The sequence below is a fragment of the Myxocyprinus asiaticus genome, chromosome 50 (assembly GCF_019703515.2).
Source record: "Myxocyprinus asiaticus isolate MX2 ecotype Aquarium Trade chromosome 50, UBuf_Myxa_2, whole genome shotgun sequence".
NCBI classification, from domain to species: domain Eukaryota; kingdom Metazoa; phylum Chordata; class Actinopteri; order Cypriniformes; family Catostomidae; genus Myxocyprinus; species Myxocyprinus asiaticus.
Window position 1 is genome coordinate 1,097,246 of NC_059393.1, and position 19,438 is coordinate 1,116,683.

The 19,438-nt window shown below is 37.7% G+C and overlaps 1 protein-coding gene across 1 annotated transcript in view; it reads right to left on the bottom strand.

Annotated features, from left to right (window-relative positions):
- Positions 1-12,589, bottom strand: part of LOC127438733 (protein phosphatase inhibitor 2-like) — a 29,920-nt gene extending 17,331 nt beyond the window's left edge. Inside the window, exon 1 of the mRNA XM_051694557.1 lies at positions 12,237-12,589. Within this exon, the coding sequence (XP_051550517.1) occupies positions 12,237-12,361 (125 nt within the window). The 5' untranslated portion in view covers positions 12,362-12,589. The remainder of the gene's footprint in view (positions 1-12,236) is intronic.
- Positions 12,590-19,438: the final 6,849 nt, after the last annotated feature.

Genomic DNA, 19,438 nt, shown 5'->3' on the forward strand with positions numbered 1-19,438 from the left:
CACAGATCTGGGGAAGGGTACAGAAAAATTTCTGCAGCATTGAAGGTCCCAATGAGCATAGTGGCCTCCATCATCCATAAATGGAAGAAGTTTGGAACCACCAGGACTCTTCCTAGAGCTGGCCGCCTGGCCAAACTGAGCGATCGTGGGAGAAGGGCCTTAGTCAGGGAGGTGACCAAGAACCCGATGGTCACTCTGACAGAGCTCCAGCATTTCTCTGTGGAGAGAGGAGAAACTTCCAGAAGAACAACCATCTCTGCAGCACTCCACCAATCAGGCCTGTATGGTAGAGTGGCCAGACGGAAGCCACTTCTCGGTAAAAGGCACATGACAGCCCACCTGGAGTTTGCCAAAAGGCACCTGAAGGACTCTCAGACCATGAGAAACAAAGATTGAACTCTTTGGCCCGAATGGCAAGTGTCGTGTCTGGAGGAAACCAGGCACCGCTCATCACCTGGCCAATACCATCCCTACAGTGAAGCATGGTGGTGGCAGCATCATGCTGTGGGGATGTTTTTCAGCAGCAGGAACTGGGAGACTAGTCAAGATCGAAGGAAAGATGAATGCAGCAATGTACAGAGACATCCTTGATGAAAACCTGCTCCAGAGCGCTCTGGACCTCAGACTGAGGCGAAGGTTCATCTACCAACAGGACAACGATCCTAAGCACACAGCCAAGATAACAAAGGAGTGGCTCCGGGACAACTCTGTGAATGTCACTGAGTGGCCCAGCCAGAGCCCAGACTTGAACCCTATTGAACATCTCTGGAGAGATCTGAAAATGGCTGTGCACCGACGCTCCCCATCCAACCTGATGGAGCTTGAGAGGTCCTGCAAAGAAGAATGGGAGAAACTGCCCAAAAATAGGTGTGCCAAGCTTGTAGCATCATACTCAAAAAGACTTGAGGCTGTAATTGGTGCCAAAGGTGCTTCAACAAAGTATTGAGCAAAGGCTGTGAATACTTATGTACATGTGATTTTTTTTCATTTTTTATTTTTAATAAATTTGCAAAGATTTTAAACAAACTTATTTCACATTGTCATTATGAGGTATTGTTTGTAGAATTTTGAGGAAAATAATGAATTTAATCCATTTTGGAATAAGGCTGTAACATAACAAAATGTGGAAAAAGTGAAGCGCTGTGAATACTTTCCGGATGCACTGTATCTTAAATGGAGCACAGCCTCTCTTACACTATTGCTGAACTACAGTCTAGGCACCACAAACCCTCCAGAAATAATCTGTTTCTTACTGGTCCATTCAAGGATGAGAACAGCTGTGAAGAGATGGCTGATAACTTTGCACTTGACTGTAAGGACCGTCAATAAGCCACTATGTGACAGCACAGCAGAGCTAAAACATGACCTCAATCAATCGATTTCAGCCTTTGCCGCTGCAATCAACACCCACTACATGCAATGACAAAGCCACTTTACAACAAAGAGCATTTTATTGGCCTTCAAGCGGTTTCAACTCTGACACTCCACTAAAGCAAATGATCAAAGCTTTGCAGGTCTAAACGTGTTCTTTATGGTGCTCTATAGTCAGATTAAAATCATGTCAGTGCATTTAGTGACATAAATCCACTAGACTGGACCACTAATGCTTCGGCAGGAGCAGTTTAATGTGCCAATCCACACGTAAGAACAGTTACACAACCAACATTTGGAAGAGGTGCAGCTAGGTTTAAAGCAACAGCGGAAATACACTCAAACCTGATGGAGGATTTAAAACATGATGATATTTAAATGCAGCATTTTGAAACACCAAAAAAAAAAAAAACAAAGATACTGTTGTTTTGAAAAAGTAGATCATTTTTAGGGAGATGATGGGATGAAATCATAGCAAAAACACCAAACAAACATTTAGGGCTGGGTATTTATACAGATTTCCCGATTTTATTTAATTCTGATTCACAAGCTCTCGATTGGATTCCTATTCCAAGACAATATAATTCGATTGTGATACATTTGGATAGCCTATATTTCAGTTATAATGTCCATATTGCTTAGATATGAAATAAATTCCATCAATTATAAAGGAAACTTTCTAATTTGGTACATTAGGAAAATATTAATACAGGTCCCAAACTATGCAGTTCAATTGCAATGTATTTGTTTTGCAACACAATGTTATGGTTGTTGAAGTAAACTTTAAAGTATAAGTTAAAGATCAATCTTGGGATTTTAAGAATGATTAAGTAAAAGGTAAAAAAAAACAAAACAAAACAACAACAGTATGTTTACCCAGTCCTAGCCCAAAGCATACAGTATGGCTTGCCAGTATGATGGTATATAACGGGTCGGCAACCTATGGCATGCATGCTACCACTGGAGAGAGAGAGACGTATGTATTTTGTTTATATTAATTCTAATTTACTTCTTGATATACTGTTTTAAGTTCATTTACACCATTAAACTTTACGTTGACTATTCAGCCGGTTCCCGCCTCCTCCTTGCCCATCCTTATACTGTTACAGTGGTGCCAAAACCCAGGAGGGAGGAGGGATGTGCTGTCATGGAGTCTTCACCTCTGCTATTTGCCTGGGGACAGAGGGGTCACTGCCGGCCGCCGAGAGCCAGAGGAAACGCTGCCGTCTGCCAAAGAAGGGGAGGAGCAGTTCCGTCAGCCTGGGGCCAGAGGACTTGCTGCCGACCGCCGGGGGGGAGTGAGCTGGCGTCCGCCAGAAGGGTGGAGGAGTGGTTGAGGACCGGGCAACAAAAGCTGGCGAGCAAGTTCTCTCTCTTTCTCCTCTCTCTCTCTCTCTCTCTCTGTGTCTCCGCTCACCCTTTCCCTCTCCTCACACCTCCCCTCATCTCTCCCCCAGGTTCACAGTAGGTGGTGTGGACCACTGGCTGACAGAACGGCCAGAAGGGCAGCGTCTCCCCTCCAGAGATGGGGGGGGTTAGTCAGACCGGTGGCGCCCTGGCATGAATTGGATGGGGAATTTTCCTCTTCCCAGTAATATAAATTTGCCAAATTTTTTTGCTGATGAAAAAAAAGCTTTTTTAAATAAGACTTTAAAACAAATTTAGGCTAACAATATATTCTCTATATCAGGGGTCGGCAACCTTTGGCACCAATGCTGGCACGCAGAGGGGTAATCACTGGCACGCCTGCAACAGCGAGAGAGGAGTAGACTATTTTATTTAGATGAAATTCCGCACCTGCATTCCAATCTACATCTTGATGTAATCCTTCCTCATGATCACAAAAAATGTTTTCATGAGCTGAATGGGAGACTAAACAAAAAGTCAAAATGTGATGAGACTGCAGTGTACCCAACAGACTCGTGCAGCACGTGCAAGCCATTCACACATCACCAGCCGGCAGCGCTTCACGTTCGCTTAATCACGCGAGTTCGGTTAGGCTTCGCATACATTCATACAGATGACAGCCTACATTCCGTGTTTCATTCGTTTCTTAAGGCTTTCAGAACAACACGTGATGTAATAATAAAAACACCACTATGAATCCTTGAGATTTCCAACCCAGCAACAGGTACACCCTCTTTTAACCAGTCACACTCAAAATTACATTAAAAGATTAAAAGAGAAAACATACAAATCTGAGTCTAATCAAAATATAAATTAAACCTGGAAATAAAGTTTTAGGATTTTGTAGGTGTGATTCACCGAAAATGGCTAAATAGTTGATCGGCTTGTGATGTGTGAATGGCTTGCACGCAACACGAGTCTCTTCGCACTTTAATAGTGTTTAGTCTCCGATTCAGCTGACGAAAACACGCTGCGTGATCGTAAGGAAGGATTACATCAAGATGTAGATTGTGCGAAAAACTTCATACAAGTAAAATAGCCTGCTCCTCTCTTGCTGCTGACTGCGTGCTAGTAATGACCCCTCTGTGTGATTTTGAAAATGTAGTATGACATAATATAAGAAATATTTAAGATTGCACAAAATTCAGTAATCAAATAAGCAAATTTGTGACATTAACTGTTACTCATTTAGTAGTCTACAAAAGGACAGGTTTTCTTTCATTAAAGCATTTAAGATGCTCTGTGAAAATTCACATGCACAATCATAATTATATCATAATCATCGTGTTTTCACTCAAACTGTTATGCTGATATCATTTGTAATAAAACAAATTTAAAAAAACGATAAAATTAGAAAAATACAAAATAGAAACATTTTCACAAGTGGACCCAAATTTCGGAAAAATCACATACATGCACATATATATACAGCTCTGGAAAATTTAAGAGACCACTCCAAATGCTCTTAAATCAGTATCTCTACACTGGGGCGGACTGTCCATAGGGAGAACTGGAACTGGAACTTGACGTCGGCATAGCCATTAACTAGGAAAATAAAACAATGTTACTCCATGTCAGAAAGGTTGCTGACCCCTGGTCTATATTAAGATAGCCCTATTAAAAAACTTAGTGTCAAACTGATAAACCATAGGTGCAAATAAACTTAAGGTGATTTGTTTTGATTCATTGTCATTATTCCTTTTTTTTTCTATTTTATTTTTGCATTATATTTAGTACATTATGATATCTTAATATTGTATAAAGAATTATTATATTTATAAATTCCTTCCCCGCCTTTTCATTTAGTTATTTATTGTATTAATAGTTAATATTTCACTTGTTGCTGCTTGAACTTTAATGATGGGAACATGAGCTCTCTGAGGGCAAGAGATGACACGGAGAAAGAGTGCATGTTAATGGACTCTACAGGTGCTACTATTGTCAATGCCATTTAATCGGGAGATATTTAATAAAGATGTTTGAATTACACCAGATCTTGTAACTTGCATTATTACTGAGATGCCTATACCCGATGGAGACAAAGAAGCTGCTGCCATGAACGATAGTCGCAATACCTCAACCACTGCATCATTCTTAACTGCTGAATCAAGTCATGTAATTTGTAATTACCAGATTACAATTCTGAAGTAATCTACCCAGCACTGAAGGTCAGTCACAGGTGTTCTCATATCAGTAATTTTGCAACTGCTTTAAACGTAGTTCATTTTCCATGAATCCCATTGTAATAATTAGCGCTGTTAATCGATTACAATTTTTTATCAAATTAATTACATATTGTCCTGATTAAAAGAAAGCCCCTCAAATAACAATAATTCAATATATAATGATTATAATAATTATAAATAGTTATCTTTAAATATTTACAAATTATATATATTTTGTAAATATATATTATAAAAAATATTCAGAAAATGAAAATGCATTACATTATTGTGGCAGAGGAGTTAAGCATTGATAAGACAATACAAAAAGCGGCTTTAGAATCCAATTGTAACACTGTTCAGTGGAAAGGATAACAGCGAAGCGAGGTTTCCAGGTTCAGGTAAGCGTTTAATTTGGCCACCTTGATGCTTACAGTTTCATAAACTTAACAGTCTCTTAGGCACGGAGTTATTTAAACACATCAGCTTCACAGACAAATAGTTACTTAAACACTTTAACTTCATAACAATAATCATAACAGCTTCTGTAGCACCGTGGCCTTCCTTGTGCCAGTCTCTCTCTCTCTGTCTGCTGGCGGTGTGGCTCTTTTATGCCGCACTCCACGTGCTCACTGAAATTAGAGACAGGTGTTAGACATAATCTAGCTCAGGTGTAAGCGCCCTTACCGCTTTCTCTCTCTCTGGAGAGATGCTTGACCACGCCCCCCCGCTGCCACACCAATGTATTGTTTATTTTATTAAACATAAGTCAATCATTGGCATATAGTTCACAGCAATCCATTTTGCAAGTGAATGTCAATCAGTCAGAGGTTTATTATGAGGACTTGTCTAAGGACCCATCAACGTACACCTGTGTCAGACGGATGCTTTTGGAGCGTCTCACTTTGGATGTGTTGCATCATAAACATACCATTTTTAGGTCGCTGTGTCAAGTTAAATGTAGTTTAATACTTAGAAGTACATGTCTTGAGATCCCTTAGTTTGGATTTGCGCTCCATCAAGCTGTGTTTTGAATGCAAGAATGTACCCTTGTGTCCTGCTATCTGCTGAAAGGCTTGTTTTGTTCTTTCTATAAGCTGCATGTCACCTATACAGCTAAAGTTTTGCTTACTGCCCCCTGGAGAAAACAGGTGGTACTTCAAGATTTAATTTCTCAGGAATCTTCCTTATTATGGTCCATTTTTTTACGTGTTATTTTTTTATAAAATTAAATAATTATAAATTTAAATCGACAGTCCTAGTTATAATGCATTGTAAGAGCATTATAAATGCATTTTAATATATCATAATACACCTTATAACAAGGGCTGGTGCAGAGGCAAATTCTTAACCGCCGCGGTGGTTAAGGGTCAACCACTGCCAGTGAACAATATTGTACGGTGGTTGGAGGTCGAGGGAGGGGCTGCGTGCAAACTTTATTGTGGATCAAACTTTAAAAAGTGCAGCACTGAACACAGAATAGAAATTAAACCCTTTCATAAAATACAAAATATCCAAATTACAATCAATACAAAACTAAAAAAATAGTTTGCATTGTCTGTTATTGCACCAATACCCTCTTATACGATGGTATCATGTAAATTAGGGCTGAAACAATTAGTCGACGTTTTCATTGTTGAATAGTCATTTGTTCTCATTTAACGTAACATGAGATCATGTGAAACTCTAATGATGATGCGTGAGAGCAGCACTGCAGTTCGCGCCTGACTGAGGAGAGGAAGAATTACACAGCTCACAGTCCAGATGCACTCTAAACTTTCCAAACAGCTTCAGCTGATGTAGATCGCAAATATGAGGGAATTATAATGCAAAAATACAAAATAAGTAAATACAGAAGCAGTCTCGTTGTGAAGCTGGAGCTGCCGCTCAGCTGAAGCAAAACTATCTTTAAAAGGTGCAGTATGTAATAATTTTCATGTAATATTCACCTTTTTTTTTTTTGCCAATGTGTGAACGGCTTGTAACGCAACTTGAAATGAGACCTTCCCGGACATCCTAAGCCTGTAGACTGATTTTCATGCAAAGGGAGCGGGTCGCATTTGCCAGGAAAATCCAAAGGATGTGACGTTTTTGTGCGCTCCCAAGAGCCTTGCCTCAGTGCTTCTCTTCCGCTATTCAACAGCGATAACAAACTGCAACACTAGGTAATGTTATCTTAGAGATGGAATTGTAGAGCTTTACTGGTTGTTTAGATCAGTGTTACGATCAGAAATAATTAATAATTATTTCTTTAGTTATTAATTAATATTTAAATTAATTAATTGAATCTAACTCATTAAAACCTCATATGGGGCTCCAGTAAATGTAGTGTGTTACATTTAGGAGCGGGTTTGGTTATTAGCAATAATTAATAATTATCAAAGATAATTATCAATTATCAAAAAAATCATTAGAATATTAATTAGGATTAATTTTGCCGGGGCACCACCCTGGAATCAGGGACTAATAACCAGATACTATAACAGTCTCAATATTAGATTGTTCTCTTAGGAAAATCGACATCGATTTTTGAAAAAAACAATGAATGAAGGCTTGAATCCGAGCACTAACATCCCGTCAGCATTGCACACAGGTGTATGCAAAACAAACCAAAACACTTCTCTTTGAAATATAACAAAGTTTATTTATACAGTAATATCAATTAATAATTAATACAATGCAGTCATTAACTTCGACTTACAACTACAAACTAAACAGTGATATGATTAGATATGGAAATCAAAATAATCCTATAACACATGAGGAAGGTGTGTGTGTGTAAGGAGGGAGGCGCACAAAATGGTGGATGTAACTCTCGTGGAGAGTATGTCATGTGAGACTTCCGGCCAGAGAATATGGCCGCGATTGTGGGCAGAGAGAAACCAGTCAATGGCGTCTGCCAGTTTACCGCATGTATCCGCTTGTACGATAACTTAGGGACAAAGCTGAGCTTTATCACGAAGCTATCTACTAGCCAAAAATGTGTGCGAAAATGTTTGTGAGGGGTCGCGTGTATGTGTGGTTAGTACGAGAAAGAGTAAAGTGACGGTCCCAAAGCAGATTTTGCGATCGTGGGAGAGAAAGCAGCTGTTAGTTTATCACTCAGAGATGCGGTGGACAGCTCGTAAACCATCCTACAGTCTTTGATTCTTTAATGGATAAACTCAGTGTGCCAGTCTCATCCGCGATGGCGGAAACGCACAACAGTCCAATGTGGTTGGACTACAACACAGCAAATCTCATTCGTGATAATTAATACCTTGAGTATTATTATTAGCAATGAGGGGACTTGGCGGTCCGTAAACTGTACAAGCAATAACCTTGAAACACAAGAATAACACACTATAATATTCTATCTCTGCCCAGATGTAAACCTCTTACTTGAATCGTATGAGGACGTAGAATGTGTGTTCATCCGTCCTTTAACTCCGACTCGGTTCCTTGAGGCTCCGGTGATGACGGGAGGGCGTTTCCTCGCTCTGTCGGCGGGCGGTAAGGCTGCTGATTCTCGGCGGGCTGGCGGAGAAATCGGCGACGTCGACTTGATCGAAGATGGAAGAGAAATCTTTTATCTGTTCACTTCTGCAGGCAAACGGATGAAGATGCGGATTGCTGAGCGGTCTCCTTCGGATCCGTTAGAGTTTTCGGTGGAACATAGAGTAATCTCAACTCATCCAGCGAGATGGAGATTGTATGGCCACAGTTTCAAGTCGGACATTACTTCCTTGTGCCACGAGGCTACACCTGAGAGCAGCGATGAGCTGCGTCTACACACGGCGAGCAAAGTTGCTGGAAGCAAATCCTGGAAGCATCTCAGAGATATTTCTACTCCTGATGATGTCATGGTTGAGGGATGTTTTGTTGTGTGCCTCATCCAATAGGAGTTGAGAGTTCGATCCTTTAGTGAGCAAAGCTTCATGGGATTTGTAGTCTGTTTTGGACTGATTTTATCAAATTTGTTTGATTTTGGCATGGTTTTTATCAGTAAGATTTATGACTTTGTATGTGGGCCTCAGTTAGGTTTTACGACTGGGTTAGGCTTGTCTTTGTCTGAATATCTGAATACATGAAACCCAACAGAATCCAGCAAACAGCCAGCTCCCAGCACAACACCGACTCCTACACAAACTCAGAGTAAGCAAAAAAAAAAAAAAAAAAAAAAAAAAAACATTTATCTACTGAATCCTGTCTGGCTAAGCGGAAACGTGTTCGTGGCCGAGTGAAAACTAGAGTGAACATCAGCAGGGCATTTGATTCCTGGAGGGAACTTTTTTGGGGATCAAAACAGACCCTGAATTGGCATTGTTCTTATTGGACAGGTAAGCTTACATAACTGCAAAGCATGTGAAATATAGTGCCATAAGGATTGATCTGTGTAATTTTAGCTAACTTGATTTTGCCTGCTAACACTGATGAATTGCAAGATACCTTGCTTTGTAACTTTCAAATAATTTCAACAATCTTCTCTTTATACTAAAAGTCAGGTATACAGGATAAATTTAAGCAAATACGCTGGTTTCTTGATCGTAGTACAACATATGACATACAAAACATACAATAGTGCAACATAACAGTGCAACAGCAAACTGTCTGGTGTAGTTCGGTAGTATGTAGCTGTATATGTGTATCAGTATGCTATGTTAGCTGATGAGTAGTTTTAGTTTAGTCTCAAAGTTTGTAGTAAAACAATCATAACTGTGTAATTTTAATTATGCTACCTCATCTGTCAGCATGATGCCGGTGAATCACGTTCAGTCTCTTTGTACGTTACGCCATTGTTTTGGCCGATGCTCGCTCACTCACGTCCCTATGGAGTGTGTGCACGAGTGCGAGCAACATGTAGATGGCTGCAGTTCACTTAATGGCCACAGGTGTCATTAATAACAAGGGTTTCTGAATCATACATACTGCAACTTTAAAGGAAACACCCCAGCGTTTCATCTTAAATGCAGTTATATTTAATGCGTTATACCGAAGCAGATCATGTAAATAACTACAAACTCTGAAACTGGCATTTCTCTCTGCAGTCTGCGTCTCTTCTATGAGTTGTGCGAAGTGTCCCGATCTAAGGGGGAGAGATTGAAACTGCACCCGGCTGATGCACACTCTGTCACGGGGACACTCATCCCTTGAGCGCACACTTGCTGCAGCTAGATTATAACGTGATGACTCGCGACATACTGAATCATAATATATGTGTCATGTTTCTTATCGTGAAGAAAATTGGCAATACGCAGCTTTATTAATGAGAGAGTTTGTTTTTTTGTGAGTTGAAGATGGATTGAAGTGAACAGAAAGGTGGGAGAGGGTAAACTTCGCCCCATTTTACACTGTAACAAAATACATTTTTGACTTGTTTTTGTTTTGGCTCGTTTTCTAATATAACTATCTAAAACTCCTTTAAAATGACATACATTTTCTTTAGCAGCTATACTGCAGAAGAAAAAACTGTTATCGGAGAATGTTGAATTTAATATTAAAAATACAATATTTTAAAATATCTAAAAATCCTTTGAAAAAAGATTCATTCACCTGAAAAGCAGCATATAAGATATTTAGACTTGCGTTTAGAGAATAGATTTTGAATACAAGTATATTTTGTCTTTACTGCACTCGCAGAAGTATAACCAAGTGAAAAAATACACTTGTATACAAAATTCACATATATTTAAGATACATTCTCTTAAAGCAAGCCTAAGTATCTTATATGTCGCTTCTCAAGTAAATGGATCTTGTTTTAAGGATTTGTAGACAATATATGTTTTATATATATATATATATATTTATTAGGATGTCATATATATGTTCATTTGTGTGTTTGTGCATGTTGCAAATGTATAGACAATGCAAATGAGATTAATTTTCTTGAAAATATAAGTTTGAAGTATATTGCTTGTCAATTGAACATGAATTTGTACATGTGAACTGCATGTTTTAGTAAATACTGTATGCAAGTTATACAATAATAATTGTTCGCATTGTTATTTTATTTATTTTTTGTTTAATGAGAATGAGATTTTATTGCAATAAAGGTAATACATTTTTCTGTGTTTATGATGAAAATAGCCTCAAATTTTAGTAAAAAAATAAACAATTTGTATTAATAATTAAGTCATTTTTTTGTAATTCCCATTATTCTCAATGGCACTTCTAATTACAGTACTGCAGTATTATAACTGTAAAATACTGCAATGGTTGTTACTAAATTATGATAAAAGCAACAAATACTTCCATAATGTATACTTAATTTAAATAGCAACTTTTTTTGCATAATGAGAATGATTTTTTCCCCCAATATGGTAATCAATATTTCTGTGCTTAATTATTATGCATTATAATTGCATATATATATATATACACACACACAGATATGTAGTATTTTAACTGTATGACAGTAAAAAATACTGCAATATTATTATAAAATTTTGACAGGCAATGCAAGAAATACAGTACTTAAATTATGAATAATTAAATCAAATAGCCTTTTTCTTTATTAAGGTAATACATTTTTCAATGCTTAGCCTAATTATAATGAAAATGTCAAGATGTGGAAAAAAGTCACAATGCAAAATTTATTTATTTAAAATAGTCATATGTTATGCTACAAATGTAATTTCTTATTTATTTATTTTGATGTTGCTGTAAAAGATGTTCTTCACAGATTTTGTGAGTTTCACGCATCTAAATACTTTATGTACATTCAAATATGAATATATGAATCAGTTATGACATTTCAGACCATCTGGATGTGCATGAACTAATAATCTGTGAAACATAATAATGTAGCTGATGTTAATAATGAAAGTGCTACCCATTAGTGCATCAATGACCAAAAAAAAAAAAAACAAACAAACAGGTTGTGGACAGTGATTATTGACTGATGCCTAAATCAGTATGTTCCTTCAAGGAAAACATAGCCCAATACTCCATACTGCTGCATATCGTTGTATCGAAATGAATATATTTCACATACAATTTCAAGCTATCTAAATAACAACTTAAGTATGAACATACGCATGCATCAGTTAGTTAATACCCAGTAATTTCCATGTTACTGATCACAATACAGCTGGTTAGTATGGCCTGTACGTATTCCAGTAGAATGGCTTGTCATTTTGGCATGTCAGGTCAGTGGCTAACCAGTTTAGCAGCCTGGGCTCCTATAAAAGTTAACCTACAGGACGCTAGTTTGAGTCAATGTTACTAGCAACCAGAGTTTGGTTGGCAGTTCTCATGGTCTCTGCTATAGCCGGCCATTCAGACTGATTGAACCTGTTTTTCGGGCTGTTTACTCACTGTTGGTCGTCTTCAGGGTTTCTAGGGACTCCTTGTTCTGAAATGTCCTGGGCTGGTTCTGCGGGTGGGGCTTTGGTGCTGGTTTTGTTCTTCAGGATGCCTTTAATGGGTCGCGGTGCTGCCATAACCGTCAAACCCACCCACAACTCCTTTTTCACTGTTTACAACTCAAACACACCCAGACGGAGCAAAAACACCACCTTAACCTAGTAAGTTAAGCGCTGGTGTATTTCCCGCCTTTAGTCAAAGTTAAACGGTGTTTGTGACAAAAGTTAGTGAGCGTCGAACACTTAATTTCTCTCACAGCTCGCGCACTTATCCATATACTGCAAGAGGAAAGGAAATAGGGCGCCGCAGTCAGTCTCGCACTCCAACTTATCGCGAGAATTGCAGTATTGCTATAGCAACGGAATGCTGATGTGTTTTGCGTGTAGCGCCATGTTTGTTGGGTCAATGAGGTCACCAACGTAAACTTTTTAAACGATCAGTTTGATTATTTTTTATGATTGCACCACCGATACCATCAGGCAGGGATAAAAAGTAACAAGCATTGAAATAATGTACTTGAAATATGGTGAATAGTTCACACACACACACACACACACACACAAAATAAGAGTTTACAAAAGCACGATCATTATCATAAGACTAATCGTGCCACTTTTGTGTCTCAGTTTGAGAACCACTGTAGTTATAAACTACAACTACATTGTAAACATTGTAATGCCTAAAGATACAAAATAAAAAATGTTCACAGCAAAATGAAAATTGTCATAATTTACTCACCCTCTTGTCGTTACACTATGACTTTCTTGTTTGATGTTACATTAACACTTACATTTATGCGTTTGGCAGATGCTTTTATCCAAAGTGACTAACAGTGCATTCAGCATATACGTTTTATCAGTTTATATTTTATTATTCATGTTTTATGGTGCGAATAAAGTGTAACAATGTAGCTCTGTGATGCTTGCAAGACATTGCTCTATTTGTTTGAGCATCCCGACACAACAACATTGGCTTAACCAGTGGAGTGAATTTGGGGAAGGTCTAGCCGTTTGTCCAACCAAACCTGAAAACAATAATTTTTAAAATAGCCGCAAGCAGCAATTATTGAGGTCTAAGCACATGCAGAGAAAACATGACCAAAATAGCCAAATGTGACAGAATAGATTCTGTGGATGCTGTGGACAGAGTTGTTTTTGGTATCAAATTTCTACTGCTTTCAACTTTGATCAGTTAGGATTTTCTTAATTAAACTAATTACAAGATTCCAAATAGTAAAAAGTGTTCACATCTTCACAGAACTGGTTATTACAAGTTTTAAAGTCATAAATATATGAAAGCTCCAACTTGGCAGTCTTGGCATCATGTAAAAAGAACCAATATGGCAGCGGCTTAAACAGTAGAAGGAAGCGAACACATATTTCTGTGCCATATTATTATGCCATTGATATGCCATTTTATTATGCCATTGATCTTTTTTCTTACAAATTTTGCAATAACATATAGGGGTGAATTAATTGAGTGATAAACAGCGTTATAAGTATTGCCATAGAAGCGAGGTCTGAGGACGTGAATAGATCAGAGTAGAATCTACGAGTTGCCATCTCGTCATTACAGTGATTCTGACATGACGTGAATGCACCATTTAACATGAATAATGTTATTCATGTTGTAATAAATATTTCGCTCCGTCATTTCAATATATTGGCGTTGGATTGTGCCTCACTTTAAAGCTTAAAAAAGGACCCAAAAGTATCATGAAAGTAATCCATACAATCTGTGCATCATATTCCAAGTCTTCTGAAGACATACTATAGATAGTATTTGATTACATCATCAAACGCCCCCACCACCATGTTAGATGGAGAAATGGGTAAACAAAGTAACTGCTTTTCTCCAGTGCCCAAGATAAATAAAGAAATTCTAAACATTGTGACTGTGAGCTGCTTTTGGAAAAGGTCATGAGGCATCAGTGTATTACTTCCTGTTGATTCAGAGTCTGGGGGATGGAACCTCAACCACTCTCAAGAGATTATGGGAGAAAGATTTAAACTTGGGATTGGAGGAGGGGGAGTGGACTGGAATTCTGAGGAATGTCAAGACTGCATCTAGAGATGCAAGGGTGCGCCTTATGCAATTGAAGATCTTACATCGGTTCTATTGGACCCCCTCTAGATTGTATAGGCTTGGTCTTAAAGACACACCCACATGCTGGTGATGCCAATCAGAGGATAGCGACATAACCCATGTCTTTTGGGGGTGTGTTGAGATTCAGGAGTTTTGGCTGAAGGTTCAGAGGATAATTTTGCCACAGACTCTGTATTTTGGGTGATGGGGCAGTCATCGACATTGAAAATAGACACATTAAGAGTTGGTCTTAACCAGTGTTATGATTGCCAGACAGATCAGTGGGGTTTGGGATTGGGAGGGGGAGGGGTAATAGTGGGGTTTAAGATTGATTCTGTGTTTATATGTTTTGTTTTTCTGTGTTCATTTATGAAAATCAATAAAAAATTGTTAATCTGAAAACATTGTGACCATGAAAACATTTAAGTGTATATAGAATAGTTGGATAATATTTCACAGATGTGTTATGAGAAGATAAATATGAAGATAAACTTAACTGGTGGATTGGATCCTTCCAGCTTCTGGTTTATTACCCACGTTCTGTGATGTACTGTAAGTGTGGGTGAAAAACAGATTAATATTTAAGTCCTTTTAACTATAATTCTCCACTTTCTCTTCCTTCTTCTTTTGTTATTGGCGATTCACATTCTTCGTGCATATCACCACCTACTGGGCAGGGAGAAGAACTTATGGTAAAAAAAGGACTTGAAGGGGCAGTTCACACAAAAATTTAAATTCTCTCATCATTTACTCACCCTTGTGCCATCCAAGATGTGTATGACTTTCTTCTGCTGAACACAAACAAATATTTTAAGAAGAAGACTTCAGCTGTGTATGTCCATACGATGCAAGTGGATGGTGGCCAGAACTCTGAAGGTCCAAATATCACATGAAGGAATCATAAAATAATCCATAAGACTCCAGTGTTTAATCAATGTCTTCTGAAGCGATCCAATCGGTTTTGGATGAGAACAGACCAAAATATAATTCCTTTTTCACTATAAATCTTGACAGCAGTCTAACTGGCGATCATGATTTTAAGCTTGCTCACACTTCCTATAGCGCCATCTAGCGCTCTGCATGTGTGGCAAGCACTAGGAAGTGTAATCGAGCTTAAATTCATGGCCGTGCCTAGAGACTGCAATGGCAAGATGAACAGTGAAAAAAGAAGCTACATTTTGGTCAGTTCTCGTCCAAAACCAACTTGATCACTTCAGATCACAGTGATCAAACCACTGGAGTCTTATGGATTACTTCTATGATGTTTTTATGTGATATTTGGACCTTCAGAGTTCTGGCCACCATTCACTTGCATTGAAATGACCTACAGAGCTGAGAAATTCATCTCAAAATCTTCATTTGAGTTCTGCAGAAGAAAATAAGTCATACACATCTGGGATGACATGAGGGTGAGAAATTGATGAGAGAATTTAAATTTTTGGGTGAACTGTTCCTTTAATATGTTGTATATGAATAGCAATATGAAGTGTTCAGAATTTTCAGGTGTTACTTTAGCATGAATGAGAATATCTCAGAGCCAGCTACAGTAAGAACTTTTGCGGTATCTTCTGTAGGATAGCAAGGATTCTAACTGTTTTTTAGTAGAACATTGGCAGACTTGGATGTCAAAAAGCCATCAGGTATCATGGACCAGTTGGCCACCAAGAAAGACTGACTCAATAGATCCCACAGATTCACTACAGTAGATCTGTACAGATGCAGGTGTTATTAGATTATTGATGCAATGATGATACAGATTGTGGTAAAGTCACCTCAGATTGATGGTCCCTGCAAGACTGTGCAGAATCACTTGCATCTACAAAACTGAGTGCCATGTCTGCAGAGAATAATCAATGAAATCAAAGGCCTTGGGTAAACTGGAAAACTCTACAGCAATGTTAAAAAAAAAAAACCTAGCCAAAGACTCTTAATTTTTTAACAATGCTAACACTGAGACTGGGTTGAGATTGATGTACAGAGATAAAAATATAGTAAAATATCACAAACATTAGAACTGAAGTGAGTACTGGCAAAACTAAGCAAACTGAATGCCAATTATTTAGGTTAATTTAAGGACATATTGTACTGGTAATGGGAAAGTATATAGGTGATAGGAAACCAGTACGCAAGTTTTAAGACATCTACTATTTCATAAAATTGCATTGTGATACTGCAGACCCCTTTCAGATTAATAGGCCCCATAAACACTTCCTTATGTGTCTTCATACAATCCAGATTAAGTATGCAGCCAATAGCCCTTAAAGTGGGGAATGTTTTCTTAGTGATAAAGACAGTTCTAGACCATAGATTAAATGGAAGAGACTGTGAGATTGTTTTATTATTATTATTAATCCTGTTCTTTATTGTCAAATCTCAGAATTGATCTGCTTTCATGCTCCATAAATAAAAAATAAAAAATAAAAAAAAACGGTAAAATGGATACATACAAATAATTTCATGCAATTACTGTAAAATAAATCACATTTCACAATACATTTACAGAATTTGCTCATTAAAATATCCTAGCCGTTCCAAACAGTGATGCTGCAATGGTTTGTTTCAAGCCACTTTTTCACCTGAAAAAAACAAACAAAAACAAAAAAACACCTGCAAATCACAGTGGTCTTGATATCATGCACACTTCACAAAACTATCATCATTGGACATGATATTTAAAAAATAACTTACATTTTTGCTCCGCCACCTTTGGAAGTGTAGGACCACCTCTGCATGCCTGAACTCCAAAAGTCCAAACTGAAATAATTTCAAGTCCTCACAGAGGATTTTTTTAGGAATGTTTAGATGTTTTTACAGAAATAAATAAATAAAACTGATTTAGAAACTGATTTTTCGCAGTGTGAGCTTCAAACGTTGCAGTTACATTTCTGAGTATGTTCATAGAAATGCTCCTCATCCCATTCAGTGGCATCATGTCAGAGCCGCAAGAGAAGACATGAAGCCCAACACCAGAACTAGGAGACTGAACTGAGTGGAAACTGCATTGTTGCCATTGGGTTCTATTGGTTTTATGGGTTCTAGCTCCAATTGGCAGTCAGTATAAGGCTCAATACAGGCTACATAAGCCATAGCATGAGCTATGTAACTTTGTTCCTGGACTCCGTGGAAGAGGTGGGACCTTTGGCAAAAATGGCAACATCCTCACAACCATGAGTTTCTGAATCAAGAGGTACAGCAGCCTGCAGAATATATTCATTACTGCCTAGGAGAAAGAACCGTGAGAAATATATTATATTATAGATTGACTGTATATCACTTCATTTACCTTGAATTAAGGGTGAAGTGTGTAATTTCTGTGCCACTTGTGTCACCAAAGAGAATTGTAATTAGGGGACCTAACACCAAAGAACCCCCTTGGTGCATAATCTACATACCCTCCTGACAAACTTTTGATTTGTCAAAGCGCTTCAAAGTTACAGGCCATTAAAATGTTGGGGCATTGCCCATTTTTGCTTATCAACCTATATCTTCTAAACGCATTTTCCAAACGTAATGAATATTGGTAAACTTCAACATGAAGACATTGAGGATGCACACAAAATGTTGTCCACTTCTGCCAGTGGGGGGCACAATAACAAAAAAAAAAACAAAAACAAAACATAACTCTGCAACTGTTTCATAAGGAAAGTTGGAATTAGGCATGAATCTTCTTTGAAAGTGATCTTTTAATCAATTTAAGTAGCTATTAAATTGTGTTGTGTATGGCCCATCATAATGAAATATGGCATCCACTAACAGATTGAAAAATTAGACTCTATACCAAATTTTGTGAGAATTGGCCACAAGGTGACGCAATAAAAAGCTAATTTAACTATTTGCTAATAGCTTCTGAACAAAAATCTATTTTCTCTGAATCTTTAAGTGCCCCCAAATCAGTTGTTTATGTATGTCCATATCCGCAAGAAAACTTACATTTTCGAACTCATCCTAGGATGTTTGTCTGATTTGTATGAAATTTGGTATGTATCATCTAAAGATGCTCCTGACAAAAATCCATCAAAAGAAATTTGATTCATTTTATGTTTATAAGATTTGAGTCAATACATTTTTGGGGGTGGCCCATTTGACTAATTGGCCTGTATCTTGTGCAATATTCAAACTTAACAAAGCTTAGAACACATGGAGAACAGGACATTCTGAGGTCACATGTCAAATTTGATCCAACTTCAATGCTAGGTGCCGCTATAAATTAAGAAAATCCTAACTGATCAAAGTTGAAAGCAGTAGAAATTTGATACCAAAAACAACTCTGACCACAGCATCCACAGGATCTATTCTGTCACATTTGGCTATTTTGGTCATGTTTTCTTTGAATGTGCTTAGACCTCAATAATTGCTGCTTGTGGCTATTTTAAAAATTATTGTTTTCAGGTTTGGTTGGACAAACGGCTAGACCTTCCCCAAATTCACTCCACTGGTTAAGCCAATGTTGTTGTGTCGGGATGCTCAAACAAATAGAGCAATGTCTTGCAAGCATCACAGAGCTACATTGTTACACTTTTTTTCTGATTTCTGGTAAATCAGCCAATAACTGGTTTCCTTATAGTGCTCTCTGCTAAGCTGGGCTAGGAGAAAATATTGTAATACTGAAAATTACACGTCACATTTACATTAAGTATAAAAGGAATGGTTCACCCAAAAAAAAAAAAAAAAAAAAAGGAAATCACCATTTACTCGCCCTTGTGATGTTTCAAACATGTATGACTTGATTTCTTACTAGGAACACAAAGAGAGATTTTGAAGAATGTTCATGCTGCTTTTTCCCCATAAAATCAAATAAATGTGGACTGAGACTGTCAACCACCAAGAATAACAAAAAGCTGTCAGTAGGTGGCTCACACAGACCTAACACTTACAATGCAGTATTAAAATTTTACAGTATATGAATATATAAGTATGATATAAGTATTATATTAATATATAAGTGTTTGTATTTGTAGTATTTTAATATTCAAATATTGCAAATTAATTGCAAAATTTTGCTAAATTAGCTGCAAAAAATAAAGGGCATCCTGTGGAGCACTTGCTTCTGTTTCACACATTACAATAAA